General features: G+C 38.4%; 1 protein-coding gene and 1 non-coding gene across 2 annotated transcripts; both read left to right on the top strand.

The window, feature by feature from the left end:
- Window positions 1-5,106: 5,106 nt before the first annotated feature.
- LOC128864087 (uncharacterized) lies at window positions 5,107-9,618 on the top strand. Its single transcript, XM_054103585.1, has 2 exons — window positions 5,107-5,211; window positions 8,788-9,618. The coding sequence occupies exons 1-2, from the start codon at window positions 5,139-5,141 to the stop codon at window positions 9,540-9,542; spliced, it is 828 nt and encodes a 275-aa protein (XP_053959560.1). The 5' UTR covers window positions 5,107-5,138; the 3' UTR covers window positions 9,543-9,618.
- Window positions 9,619-13,596: 3,978 nt separating this feature from the next.
- Window positions 13,597-13,668, top strand: Trnae-uuc (transfer RNA glutamic acid (anticodon UUC)). Its single transcript has one exon. It is a non-coding gene; the product is annotated as a tRNA-Glu (tRNA).
- The last annotated feature ends 791 nt before the right edge of the window (window positions 13,669-14,459 follow it).

Genomic DNA, 14,459 nt, shown 5'->3' on the forward strand with positions numbered 1-14,459 from the left:
CTTCCAAGCCAAAATCACCACTTTTAAAGCGTGCAAACCACTTCTGGCACGTTCGCTCAGATAGAGCATGCTCACCATAAACTTCCACCAAGATACGATGACTTTCGGCTGCTTTTTTCTTCATATTAAAATAATGAAGAAGAATTCCCCGCAAAAACACATTATTTGGCACGAAATTCGACATTTTCAAGTGTGGTAAAAATATTGTTGTTTACGCTTCAAATAAAAAACTTATACTGACGTTTGTGCCTTACGACAGTAGCTCTCCAATGAATGTTTGGAAATGTGGATCGATGGAATAATAATCAAGTTACGCCATCTGTTGTAAAACCGCACGAACTTATTCATAGTCCTATAATACAACGAATCGGTGCAGATCAAAGATTTAAGAGTAAATGTTTTTTGTAGGCAGACGGATGACGGAGACAATTTATATTATTTGTTGTTCCGATTGATACTGGGTTTAATTCTACGTTCAAATGAATTTTTCGGATGAAATAAAGGGTGACCAGATAGCAATGACAGTTTTCCAACTGTTATTTTTCAACAGCTGCCACAGTTACCAATGACAAAGACTGATAGTTAGGTGCGGATTCCAGCATGCCTGCATCATCGGAACTTTTTCTTTCCAAACGAGGAAGGAGACATCGTTATCGTCAATGGTCCACCGTATAGTGCTTTGTTAACCGACTTCTTGTGGCCAGAGCTCGAAAACATTGAGCATTCAAGCTGTGGTTTCAACAAGACGGTGCTCCATGCCACGCAAGCAACGCATTGACCGATGTTGTGAAGAAGAAATTTACCTAATGGGTCATCTCATGGCGAGTGTTCATCTATTAGCCGCCGCGATCGCCTTTGTGTACGCTAGCAAGCCCACCACATTGGAGGAGTTCAACTTATTGCCGGAATAATATCGCGGGTAAACAAAAATTAGAACAATCCTTTGAAGCACTGCCCGCGAAGCCATAGAACACCTTTTAATGACGTGCTTTTCTATCTATGTATAGCTGTGTGTAGCTGCAAAATGAAGTCAGAATCAATTTGATATCTTCCACCGGTGTAGTTTTATTTAAATTTCCTTTCCTATCTGGCGTTGACGTCATTGGCTGTTAAAATCGCGAAAAATAAAGTGCCGGTTTTCGGAAGGCGCCACCTTCTGAGTTTTGTACACCATAGTTGTTATCTGGCGAGCAAAAGCTTTCACACTGAAAGTACAAAGTTTCTTTTTCTCAACAAGAAAATTAGCCGATTGCTGCTGTATTTTTGAAAAGGCGTATTTGCCAATTGCTTCTGTGGCGATGCTCATAAACTTGATATTTCTTCTCAAGAAAAAAAGGCTTTTAATTACGGAATAAATGGTTTTTTTCCAATCTGATCCTATTGGGGTTTTCCCCAATAAAGCTGGTACAGCACAAGAAACAAAGTTTCTACAATGAATTCTGATAGAGATGGCAAAAACAAATATTTGGTATGTGTAACGGCGATATGGAGGACTGCGTCACAATTTATAGTCACAGCTGTTATAGTTAAAATATAACGGTAAACAATGTTGTGGGATATTCTAAGTACCTATTTATTAGCTTATACCTCGTAGCTATTTATTAGTCAGTAAGTAGTTAGGGCGGCCGCCGTAGCCGAATGGGTTGATGCGTTACTAACAATCGGAATTCAGAGAGAACGTAGATTCGAATATAGATGAAAGAAGTTTTGAAGAAAAATGAAGAAAAAGTTTTTTTCTAATAGCGGTCGCCCCTCGGCATGCAATGGCAAACATCCGAGTGTATTTCTGCCATGAAAAAAGGCACTGACACTTTAAACACAATAGCCTTTTGTAGCACCATCAGAATACTTTGGATAGCAAAACATTTTACCGAATGATTTTCTAGACTTTGAACTTTCAGAAAAACAACTCTAAGCAACTGATTGTAAATCATATTCATCTAAACTACATTCAATTTGGGGGCAAAATAAACGGCCATATCCTTGTTCGGAAAAGTGGCCCGAAACATGAACCTTAACTGGATGCTTGAAGTTGTTGATTATCAGCAGTACACCATGACCGACGTATGCAAATATTCGTCCAAAAGGAAGATTCTCCCGTGAATATTACGTTTGCTCAATCCAGTTCCGAATTTGCCCTAGCCCTAGCTTTTTTCAATGTGCTTCGAAATTTGAGGTACTCTGCACATAAACATCCTCGAATCGTGCTTTTGGATACAATATCATCACTTTTCCTTAAAACTGCTTCAGTCTCACGCAACGATTAGTTACAAACAAATCAATGGTCTTCTGATCTTGCTTTGGAGACGTATTTTTTGGGTTTCATCCGCGGAATTTACGCTGCAATTCTGTCATAACAGGCCATGTTATGTAACAAGTTGCACCATCGACGTAGGTTCGGAAAGAAAATTTTTTGCCAGAATCTTTAAATAACAGCAACACCATTTCCTTCAAAAATTAAGGACCGACAATGCTCCACACAAGTGGACGTAATGCCAAGTGTATTCGTAAGCAATTCTCTCTCGTAGAGTATTTGCATGTTAGAGTCACTGATTAGATATAAAAATACAGTTCCACATGTTTTCGTCCTCTTCCACCATTTGACTGAACTTCTGGCAAAATTCTACACGATTGTTGTTGCAGCAGTTCACTAGGTCCTTCCAGTGCGGTGAGTCACTGATAATCATCGGCTAACTCATCTAACCAGGAAACGTGCTGTTTCGACGGGTTGGGCCCAGAGGGAGAGAGGTGTTAGGTGAGTGGGATTGAGACGGCATGTGAATAAGTGGTTAGTATCGTGTGGCGTAACTTTCACACGCCGGACATATATTGAGAGTGCCGGGGTAGATTCTGAATAAGCAGGAGTGTAACCTACTACAATATTCAGATCGTAATTGAGTCAAAGTTACGAGGCAGCTAAAGCTCTTCGTCTGCAACGGACTTCGATAACGACATTCGGGGATCGGGAGTTTAGGAAGGTAGTGGGAGTCTTTCGATGGATGTCGTTTAATGTCTGTTTATATACTGTCCGATCCAATATAGGGTTGCCCATATTCGACGGACCCATCTGGCAACCCTGTATCTTTTGACAGAGACGTCAGATCGCTTAATGACATACCGCGTTGGAAGCGTCAGTCCAAGCAGATTTTTACCATGGAACAGTACACGCCCCGCGAGCGCTCCCAAATTGTTGAAATTTACATTCAACACAAGAAGTCAATTGTGAAAAGAAGAAGAAGAAAATTGTGATGCTAATTATTCGTCGAAAGCGTATGCGGCAGTGCTGGTTTCAACAAGACGGCGCTCCACACACAACTCGCTTTTTTGAAGAAATTGTTTCCTCGTCGTTTGATGTCGAAAAATGGTGATTTTAACTGGCCACCGTGGCCCGATTTAACGCCACCTGACTTCTTCTTGTGGGGATATTTAAAATCAAAGGTTTATATTAATAAGCCAAAGACCATAGAAGAGCTCAAGAACAACATCCGTGAGGAAATAGCCGCTATTCCAGCCGAAATGTTAGCTAAAACTATGGAAAACGCTGCAAAACGGGCACAATACGCCGTACAGGCTCAAGGCGGACATTTGAGAGATATCATATTCAAAAAGTGATGTCAACAAATCTACCTTAACCAAATAAAATGATTATTATCGTCAACATCAAAAAAAATGTGTTTTTCTTTGATTTAAAAAAAATCACATGGGTCCGTCGAATATGGGCAACCCAGTAGTTGAAGTTGTGTTTGGTTCTGGATCTCGTCTCTGTGGTCGAGGACCTTAGTGGCAATTGCGTTTGTATGTGCCGGGAAAGAGGTTAAACTGTCGGAGGTGACACCTATAATTTTGGGTTTGTTTAGGGTCAGTATTGGGGTGTCATCGACTTTTACCTTTACCTGCAGTTTAACTTCGTTCGTCCAGGTAGTAAAGAGGGTCGCCATGAATTTAGTGAAGAAAGGGAAGATTCCTGAGACGTTTGTTCACTTTGGAACACAAATCATCAATTCATTGCCGGCCATCGTCAGCATAGGAGATTAGTAAAAACCCCACTCGTGGTTGGGGGAGTTTCAGGATATAGAAGTTGAAAAGCAAGGGTGAAAGGACACCATCCTGCGGCACACTTTGCTTGGTCCTCCTCTGCTTTGAGCTATATCCTCCTCATTTTATGGCCTCGAAAGATGATAGACCATAGCCAACCACATAGATAATACGCGTACCACGCCCTCAGTCCCTGCCGGACGTAAACTAGCTCTGTCTAGTGTGCTGTACATCACCTCATTCCAAGTCTTGCAAACATACTGAAATTGTCTGTACTGACTGTCTACTGCTACCGATTTGTGCAGATAACTCCTGCAAATTTATCTACCCAAGCGATAGTTTTCTGCCTTTAAACTTTTCCGTCTCGGCTTTCTGACGACTGTTCCGCGCTCGGCAAAAAAGCCTCAAGAGCCTCAAGACTTCGACGCATGAAATCAGCTCAATACATTTCCTATTTTCTTTGTTCCAATCCTCCACAGTCCAATCTAACACAGTGAGTAAGGTGAAGCGCTCTTCCTATTAAAGCTCCAAAGCTTCCCCAGGCCGCATAATAAAAAATTCTAAGAGCAACATGTGAAAGCAGGCAATGCCTTATTTACAAATATTTCTTTTGGTAGGATTTTATGATGGGATTATCAGTCGTTTAAGAGTTTAGTGAGAGAACTTTTTCAATTTGTTGCCAACAAAACGTCCCTATCCTGAGCAGCAAATGACTCGCACGAGTTTCACGTGATAATCAACGTGCACCCGTCATTAAGATTATCTGCTTATGATACAGAACTTTATAATACTCGTACGCATACTTTTTTTAATATGTAATGCGACTGAAATAACTACGAGCTTTATATTTCTGTTAGAAGGTATGGCTTATCAAGCCCTCTTAATAAAAAATACCAACAAAAAGCCTATATGTCTGTATGTATATGTGAATGTACTCGCTAGGATCACAAACATATTAATTTTGTTTTAAAATAAAATTAAAGCAATAAGTTTATCTTAACCTGAAATAGTCTGGCGTATAAAACCAAGCGATCAGCCACTTTTGCTGTTTAGTTTCCTGGCTCAGTTCGAGGCGAACGCATAACTCCAAAGTGTTGTTAAAAATGAAGTTCCTGATAGTGATGTTGGCGTTTGTGGCGGTGGCCACCAGTTACGAGTTTCAGGAGCGTTTGGGCGGTGAGTATTGAAGTGTATTAGGAAAAAACAAAAACAAAATGTTTGCATATGAATTTCCGAGGCTTGAACTTGTGCGAATAGGAAGTTGGTAATGTGGACACGATTTTAACTGAAGCCGGAAGGCTCAATGAGTTTGAGTTGAAGCGGATAAATACTTGTATCATATTTCAAATAGTTTCTATGCAAAAACTAGTTATTACCCTCAATTGCTTAAATAATTTCTGATCAAAAATTAAACAAAAAACTTTGCTAAAAATAGAAAAAATGTGTGCCTTCGTTAGGTGACCACAACTAAATTTTGCTGTGCGCCTTGATGTTGTCCTACCAGTAGAAGGACCCACAGTTTTATGGCGTCACCGAATGGCAGAAGGTTTTTATTAGAAGCATTTTTTTCATGGTAAGACTAGGTTAGGTTGAGTGAGATCATATGGGGGCTTATTGCGATGCCAAGAAAAAAAGAAATTGAGCGTTATTCCTATACCTACCCATTCTGAATCAGACCTTACAATGCCTACTTTGTTGAAATCTAGAAAACAAAACAGTTTTCTAGGTTTTGGAAGCGCATTTGCTACAATAATGTCACTCAGTTCATTTTTATTCCCCTAATTGTTGAAAAATGCCTGACAATGTGGCCGGTCTGTTCGCTTTTCATCGATTGTTGACTGGAGTAAATGCAATTAATTATTATTGCGACTTTGAGATCTATTGTGCCCACTTCAAGGATTTAGAGAGTTTCCGATAATTTTACTTGCGAGAGAAACTTTAGTGTGCACTCTAAGTCCTTGGAATTCATCGCACCATTGGTTGTTAAATGGTCACCCAGGTTTGTGACTCAGTGCTGGGCAATGAACGAGTAAGTGCTTTGTAGTTCCGTTCGCTATTCTGTAGAATTTTCAGATTGCGCACAAATACATTCCCAGTTTAGTCAGGTCTGCTCTCAGCCTGCACTGCACTGCCAGAATTCCCATCATAATTTTGAAATTATTCTTAGATAAGCACAGGCAGCTCTTAAAAAGTTTTTGGAAGAAGTGCTTTGGAATGCTCCAAACCTGGTAGGTTTTCCCACCATAATTCTCTATGAGAGTAATCGTGACATTAATGTTAGCTTTCCTGTTATTAATACTGGGCTGCCCATATTCAACGGACCCATGTTTTTTTTTAAATCAAAGAAAAACACAATTTTTTTGATGTTGACGATAATAATCATTTTATTTGGTTCAAGTAGATTTGATGGCATCACTTTTTGAATATGATATCTCTCAAATGGCCGCCTTGAGCCTGCACGACGCATTGTGCCCGTTTTGTGGCATTTTCCATAGTTTTAGCTAACATTTCGGCTGGAATAGCGGCTATTTCCTCACGGATGTTGTTCTTGAGCTCTTCTATGGTCTTTGGCTTATTAATACGAGTATAAACCTTCGATTTTAAATATCCCCACAAGAAGAAGTCAGGTGGCGTTAAATCAGGCGAACGCGGTGGCCAGTCACAATCGCCATTTTTCGACATCAAACGACGAGGAAACAATTTCTTCAAAAAATCGATTGTGGTGCGAGCTGTGTGGGGAGCGCCGTCTTGTTGAAACCAGAACTGCCTCATACGCTTTCGACGAATAATTGGCATTACAATTTTCTTCTTCTTCTTTTCACAATTGACTTCTTTTGTTGAATGTAAATTTCAACAATTTGGGAGCGCTCGCGGGGCGTGTACTGCTCCATGGCAAAAATCTGCTTGGACTGACGCTTCCAACGCGGTATGTCATTAAGCGATCTGTCAAAAGATACAGGGTTGCCAGATGGGTCCGTCGAATATGGGCAACCCTGTATTAATCGTAGCGCCTTTTTGATTTTGCGATCAAAGACGTATTTTCCGCGCGTCATTCCATTAATCGATGAACCCTAATACCGATCCGACGTTATGCTGCTAAATAACTTGCAGGGACTTTCAACGTTCATTTGAATGAGTACAACCGAATTGATAGTGACGGACCTAGGGGGTTTGATCGTTGCTTGACTTTTAACAAAAAAGTGAATTTGGCAACCTGTTAGCTTTCCGGTAGAAGAGTTGCTTAGAGAAAGTGCGCTTGCACTGCAATACTCTCTGTTTCTAAAATAGCCTTCAGTTTTTAAGCTTGGGGGCTGAATTTGTCTGGTGTACACTGGTTACCCTAAAGTCATATCTCCAAAGTCGGATAGTCGAAATTCTTCAAAATAACCTATATTTTATTCAACACACGTGAACTGGCGAATCCTAGAAGAGGGCTAGGTTTCTCTAAGTGTCTGAACAAAGAAAATTTAAAAGAGGTTCCCGTTCATATTTGAGTCAATGGAAGCCTTCTGGTATCCACGGAACATCACAAACATAGTGGGGTATGTTTAGGAGTACAACGTCTTTTTAATTCGGGGATATTACCGCAGAGACCCTATCAGCACTTATTCTGGAAGCCGAGATGCCTCCAATAAATACTAAAAGCTACATTTTTTTTACACTTTCGCTATCCAGAAATACATCGGATAACCAGAGAGTCCAACACAATATCGACCGCTTCGAAACGACATTGATGAGACTCTCGTCTCTTAGGTGTTTACCTATTAACACTAACCCTACCATGGACGGGTCAAATGACCCATTTTAAACTTCTTGTCAGAAGTTCTAAGAAATAACATTATTAAATCGTCGTTTGCCTTCACGACTTTTATTAAAAAATACATCGAATGTATTTTTCAAGATTTACTCTTCTCTTGCTAATTGTTTTACCGAGAAATATATGTGATCTTAATACAATAATATATATAATATTTTAAAGACGGGTTATTTGACCCACATTGGTAGGAATACGAATACATAAAATACCGGTAGGTTTAGTGTTGACAAACGAACTGCTTCAGTTGGCTCAGACTCGTGAGGACCGCCTTACATTGGCACAACTCATGATCTCTTCCTCTCGGTCTCAGTGCAATGGAAGAACTTCTTTCTTGTGTCTATCGACAACGACGACGATAACTGATAATCGAATTGACCTAGGCTGGGTTTTATAAACTGCTAAAAGAACTTCTTGATCGCCTAAAGTGAAACGCTTTTTTAGCTGAGTTACAAGTCCTTCTATTACCTTCTACGTCTTTATGCATAGAAACTGCAGTTGCTTCGGAATCCAAAGGTGTGATAGTTTCCTGTACTGCAAAAGCAACACCTTTACTTCCACCTGAGTGTCAATTTAAATATTTCTTCACTCCCTAAATAATTTCAGAAGATAATGGGCGTAACTAAGTTGGCGTTCGCGGCTAATCCGTTCGCTTCGCATTCCTGGCAAATGTTTTGAAAGCAATTGTTTTATTGTTGGTGCTATTTGTGGACGCATAACCAGATTAGGAAAATAAATTAATTATTTTATTGCACTTATTATCGACCGAGCAATAAACAACTGAATGACAGTAGCTTCTTCAGAGATTACCCCTCACTGAAAACAACAAATACAATCATAAATTGAGTAATAAAATTTCGCTTGGCTGTTGTTATTGTTATGTTGATCTTTGGAATTTACGGCACATTTTATTTTCAAATTCTCATTTCTTCCTGCAGTTTACGATCGTTCCATATCCAGCCAAATGGTCACCTTCATTGAGGGCATCCGCGCACAAATGCCATGCGGCTTCCCAGGGCTCGGCTTGGGTCCATTGTCTCCAGCGCGTCTGTCGCACCGCGAAATCGGACTCAACTCAGATGGCTTAGCTTTTGAAGGTGAAATCCACGACTTTATACTTTACGGTCTGGATGACTTTGATATCGTCAATTTCAAGGTCAGCGTTCTGCTAAGCAAAGTCACCTTCGAATTCCACTGGCACAAAGTACATCTGGTCACAAACTACAAAATGGACGTGAACACCGGCAGACAAATGAAATTGGGTCGTAGTGGTGGCGCCAAGTTGGCCATTGAAGATCTGATTGTGGTCGGTTCGGCCAAGTACAGTATGATTGGCAAGTTGCGCCTGAAGGAGTTCAAAATCAGCGCCACCATTGGAGATGTGACGTCGGAAATTGAAAATTTGTCTTCAATTAAAATTATCAATAAGAAATTTAACCAAATTATTGAGGAATGGATTATGCTGGCGGTCAATGAGAACACGGAGGAAATGGAGCAGTTATCCAATAAGTACGTGGTGCCATTGGCGAATGATTTGATCGGTGATGCTACTTTGGCTGACATTATTGCTCTGGTAATTGGCAATGGCAGTGGCAGTGGCAGCGGCAGTGGGGGTGACGACGAAGAGCGAACGGAGTGCATCCCACAGGGGAACGAGCGTGCTCTGGATGATGGGACAAAAGTTGAATATTAAAAACAAATATATTTTGTAATAAGATAAGAATTTAAGTATGCAAGTGGGCATTTTTGATGCGAACACAAACCAAAAACTGTTACGAGTATCTATACAATTAATTTTATAAATATAAAGTCAAACACTCAAACACTTAAAACGAAATATTAAAATTACGCAGAATGCGAAAAAAAAGCGTAGCAAAATTTAGAAGATAAATAAAGCTGCTTAGTCTGCTTTTGTTATTTTACTAGAAAACAAGAACATGATTTTGCAATTTTATGAAAAAATACGGGGGTGAAAAAATATGTTACGTGTGGGCATGCGAAGTGGTGATGTAAATCAGGTTTCCTATTCGTGGGTTTTGATACTAACTTGGGTGGTTTTGCTCTCTCAACGTGCGTTCTTTTCTCTAAAAAGCAAATCAACACTCATTGAGTGATCGCAGCTTCAAAAATCATCAACATTTTGATGCTTCATATACAAAAAAATATTGTAAAAAGTCAACTTTCTATAAAAAATTTTGTTTGAGAGCGTAAAAACCAAGGGAGAGTAAGGCAAGAAAGAACAGAGAAATTTTTGATAGAATCTTTTGTGTATGGATGCAAGCGCGCGCATACTTATTTTAGTATACAAATAATAATACACCAAATGATAGTTTTTATTTTACAACAAAATAATAGCTAGTGAACGCAGCAACCACATTTAAAGGTTGTAAGCCAATGCAATAACCATTACTGCTAAAAATGTATCGAAATTTCCCCAATGCCCGGCACAAGGTGCTATCGATGCACGTTTTCCGATTGCTTTTTACCGACAACGGCGGTTCGTCACTGCTTAGCACGTACGCAAACCTAATACGAAATTAATGTCTAAAATATTTGTACACAGGGTGCATAAACGTACTGGAATGCAGGAAATTCTGAGCGCAATATTCCTTACGGTCAAATAGGAAACTAGGGAAATTGAAATTTCGAAATATTCGAAATTAAATTTTTATTCGAAATGAAATTCCTATTCGAAATCAAAACGATATAACCAAAGAACGTAAATACGATATAACATTACTAGAAGAAAACAAAACAAAAACAATTCGCAAGTCGTCGTAAAAGTCGGTACCGCCAGCGGCAAGATGCCATTAAGAGGAGAAAAAGATTTCCAGAATCAGTAGAAAGATTTAGTACTACAGAACATAAACAGTTTCAAAGAATTCTGTGTTTTCTAATATCTTTATAATATCTTGTAATATATTTGCTTTAAAGCACTAAGGGACAAATAACTACGAAAAGCTAGATTTTCTCCGACTAACTCAGAGAAATTTGCCAGTCGTAAAGGGTTAACTCCAGGATTTGATTTTATTTATTCAGCGCGACACGCCATGAGTAGCCTGCTGAGGAAGTTGACGCTAATTTCCTTACTTCGACCTTTTGAAGCGCTTTGAAGAAATGCCAGAAATGCCAGTGGACTTCTAATCTGGTGTGGAAGGCTAGCGCGTAAACCACAAGATGTGTACTAAAACATTCATGTAGGAGATACAGGTAGGTAGGTAGGTGAGATGGTTGAAGTGCTGACCTGGCACTCCTCAAGTAGTAGTAAAGCGCCGTTTTGATACCATTATGAGACCTCCAACAGGCAGATATCTACCATACAGCCAGCCAAAGCTGTTGATATAATGGAGGAGATTGGTTGGATTTAGGTTGGCGCACTGCCCCAGGCTGTTGAAGAAAGGAGCTCCCAGTGACCTTAGTCGTCTACCTGCCGATCGTCCAGTGGCCGGTAAACATAGCTACGAGTTTGGAAATTGAATGGCGAGGAGTCCAAGGGGATACAGAAACAAACAAGATTTTCGTTATATGAAAGAAATGTTGCCCAACTTCGTTTGCGAAATATAATAAAACGATCAAAAAATCAATGAAAATGTTTAGCCACCTCGCACTTGCATTTTGCTTTATACTATGATTGAATGGGCTACAAAACCGCATATTAAAAAAAAAAAATTAATAGAATAAAAAGTTTGAAGTTTTGGTGAAAATGTTGTGAATTTTTTTTCAATTTTGCACATAGTCTGCAAATTGGACTTATATGGCTAGGGTTATAAACTGAAGAGTATTCGCATAAAAATTTGGTTAAAATTAAATACAAATTAATTAATTTTCCTATTATTTTGAATACAGCTTTAAGTGTTTTAAGCATTTGCTGAATTTGTCTGCAAATTTTATTACTCAGCTTTGCGCTTCCTTAATGATTATTTGTAATTTTTCCTTCCTTCGCATTGCTCTTTACTTTAGTTTTACTTTCACTCCAGCAAACTTCGAGCTGGAACATTTGCTCCCAGCCTGAGTTCAATGCTGCTTGGCATAGCGCACTTCTACCCATCTCACGCCAATGAAAGCTTTAAATGCGCATAAAAATCTGCAGCAATACTCGTACAAAAACTGTTCTGTATGTTTCCTTAATGACTTCCGCAAATGTCACTTGGGATTTATTTTCACTTCGGACTAAAAGTTCTGCCAAAAATCATACCAATACAATTGTTACTCGGCCGCCATATAATCTTTTTTTTTTAATTTTTCACCGTGATATCTCTTATAGAAATTTCGTACCAGACAATTTTCTTAGCTTTTCCAACTTTTGCTTTATTTCATCTTCTCCGCTTTCAAGTGCGCTTGACTGCTGCTGCCAAACTCTTTCCTCGATTTCCTTTTATTAGCCACAGACATAATTTTTCAAATGGTCAACCGTACCGAAGCGCTGTAGACAAGGAATAAAAAAATGATGTCTAAATTATAAATATTTTTTTTTTTATACAAGCCAGCCAAATGCTTGAAAATCTGTAGCTTTCGCATTTCTTAAAGAATTTCTACGCCAAGTGGTCATCTTCGTTTTCCGTTGGTTTCCCTCTTTAAGTGCCATAAAAAGCGGCAAAGTGGAGCGTACGTAGGATATTGCACAAGCAGCAACCGAAAGCAGCCACAGAAGCAGAAGGATATCTCCAGACATTTTCTAGGATACTTGAGCTGCTGTGTGAAGTGCGTTCAGGTGTGAAATATTTCGTGGAAATTCGAGTTTAATGGCCACAGAAATAACGAAACAAAAGATGTTTGCCTGCTGTGGTGTGGAGTTTTGGTGTTTATTAAATTATAATTCTTTATTTGTGTAAAGCTAGCGGCTGCAGGCATGTAATTACGAAACTCCGTTATTAAAGGAGTTAAATGTGAATTCTATGCCATTACACTCGACCGATGAGTCATCTTCCTCGCAAGTCATCTTCTGCCTCCATCATACGTCACGGGCACATAAATAGCAAAGAATAAATAAAAGCAATAGAATACATCTTATGCAGGATCCAAATGCTTTTGGTTGTCGTTGGAAGAATATTTTACTTCACATAAATTATTGCTATATACTGAAAGTATATTTAAAATTTGGTTTTAATTTATGCTAATTACTTGCTAATCATCATATTGGTATTAATAAAAATTATACACTCATGTGAAATATTGAATAGCCCAATTGACTCTGCTGAGGCTGATTGGAACCAACAAATCAATGTTTTAATTGAAATAGATTTGTACAGCCGCTACAAACGACAGCACATCAACATTTTTACTATTTTTCTTTCTTCAATATTTTTGTATAAAAGTAAAGCTCTTCGTCTAACAAAAACTCTAAACGCAGTTTTTTCCGACCATCCACCAACTCTTCATCACAACTCCAAGATTCTTAATTAGAATTTTTAGAAAAATGTTTGGTATGCAGTCTGATAGCTTATTAAATTTCAGTATAATAAAGTGAAGCTTGAAGTTGCTAGAAAAACTCGTTGATTTTTTTGATTTTTTTTCATCTCATAATAATTGCATGACTTTTTTAAATGTCTTTAAATGACTACTGTTTTTTCGTGGAGTGTATATATAAGTTTGTAGGCACGCAGAGAAGAAACGGCATTCTGTCGTGCAATAAAAATATATCAGTTTTTATCAGAAAATCAAGTAATTTTACGCCCAACTGTTGGAACTTCAAGGTCAAACAAATTTACTTATAGAGTTATAGGCTATTTTGATTAATATTTTTGCGGTCCCATATGGTCTAGTGGCTAGGATATCTGGCTTTCACCCAGAAGGTCCGGGTTCGATTCCCGGTATGGGAAATTCTTTTTATTAGTTGTTACATATGCATTGAGATATATTCTTGGACATTTGTTTTATATTTTTGTTTTGATTAAGAATTCATCTAATTTATATTTAATGTTCACGAAACACATAAACTTCAAAATAATCGTAAATAATTTCTTTTTTCCAATATATTACAGCAACATTTGCCAGTTACCACTTCACACTTAAAGAGTTATTTGATAGATTTTAGAGATAGATGAAAGAAATCAAGTGATAACTTTTAAGAGCTACACCTTTTTGTGTTTTTCCTTCATTCAAATTTTAAAATAAGAAAACATAGTCCAGCGCTTGCAATTTATGCACAGGAATTGCCATTTTGAACAATGCTGCCAATCGAATGTGCAAAATGTGCCTAAAAATATGCAACGTTCTAAATAAATTAAAAAATGTGGGGCCAAATATTTTAAGGTAGTTTATATACTTGCATAACATACTTATATGTATAGGGTCCTTCAAGGTGGAGTTTCTTTTTGAAAATTTAAATCAAAAATATGTTTTGAATGGGATTTATTACTTTTTTATTGACATATATAAAAATTTACAATTTATGAAAGTTAAAGCATACTTTACAAATGCCCCCGTATCCATGCTTACAGATGTCAATTATTTTAGTGAAATGTTCGATGCAACTTCAAACAATCGCCAAAATTGTCGCCGAGAACGCATCACCTCAACCAGGCAGGTCGCAAAATCGTCCAAACAGTTCTCTGGAACAGAAATGCTTCAAGTCGGATGATTTTAAGAGAGGTTCAGGAATCTGGAGTAA

This window comes from Anastrepha ludens, chromosome 5, assembly GCF_028408465.1.
Source record: "Anastrepha ludens isolate Willacy chromosome 5, idAnaLude1.1, whole genome shotgun sequence".
In the NCBI taxonomy this organism is placed as follows: Eukaryota; Metazoa; Arthropoda; class Insecta; order Diptera; family Tephritidae; genus Anastrepha; species Anastrepha ludens.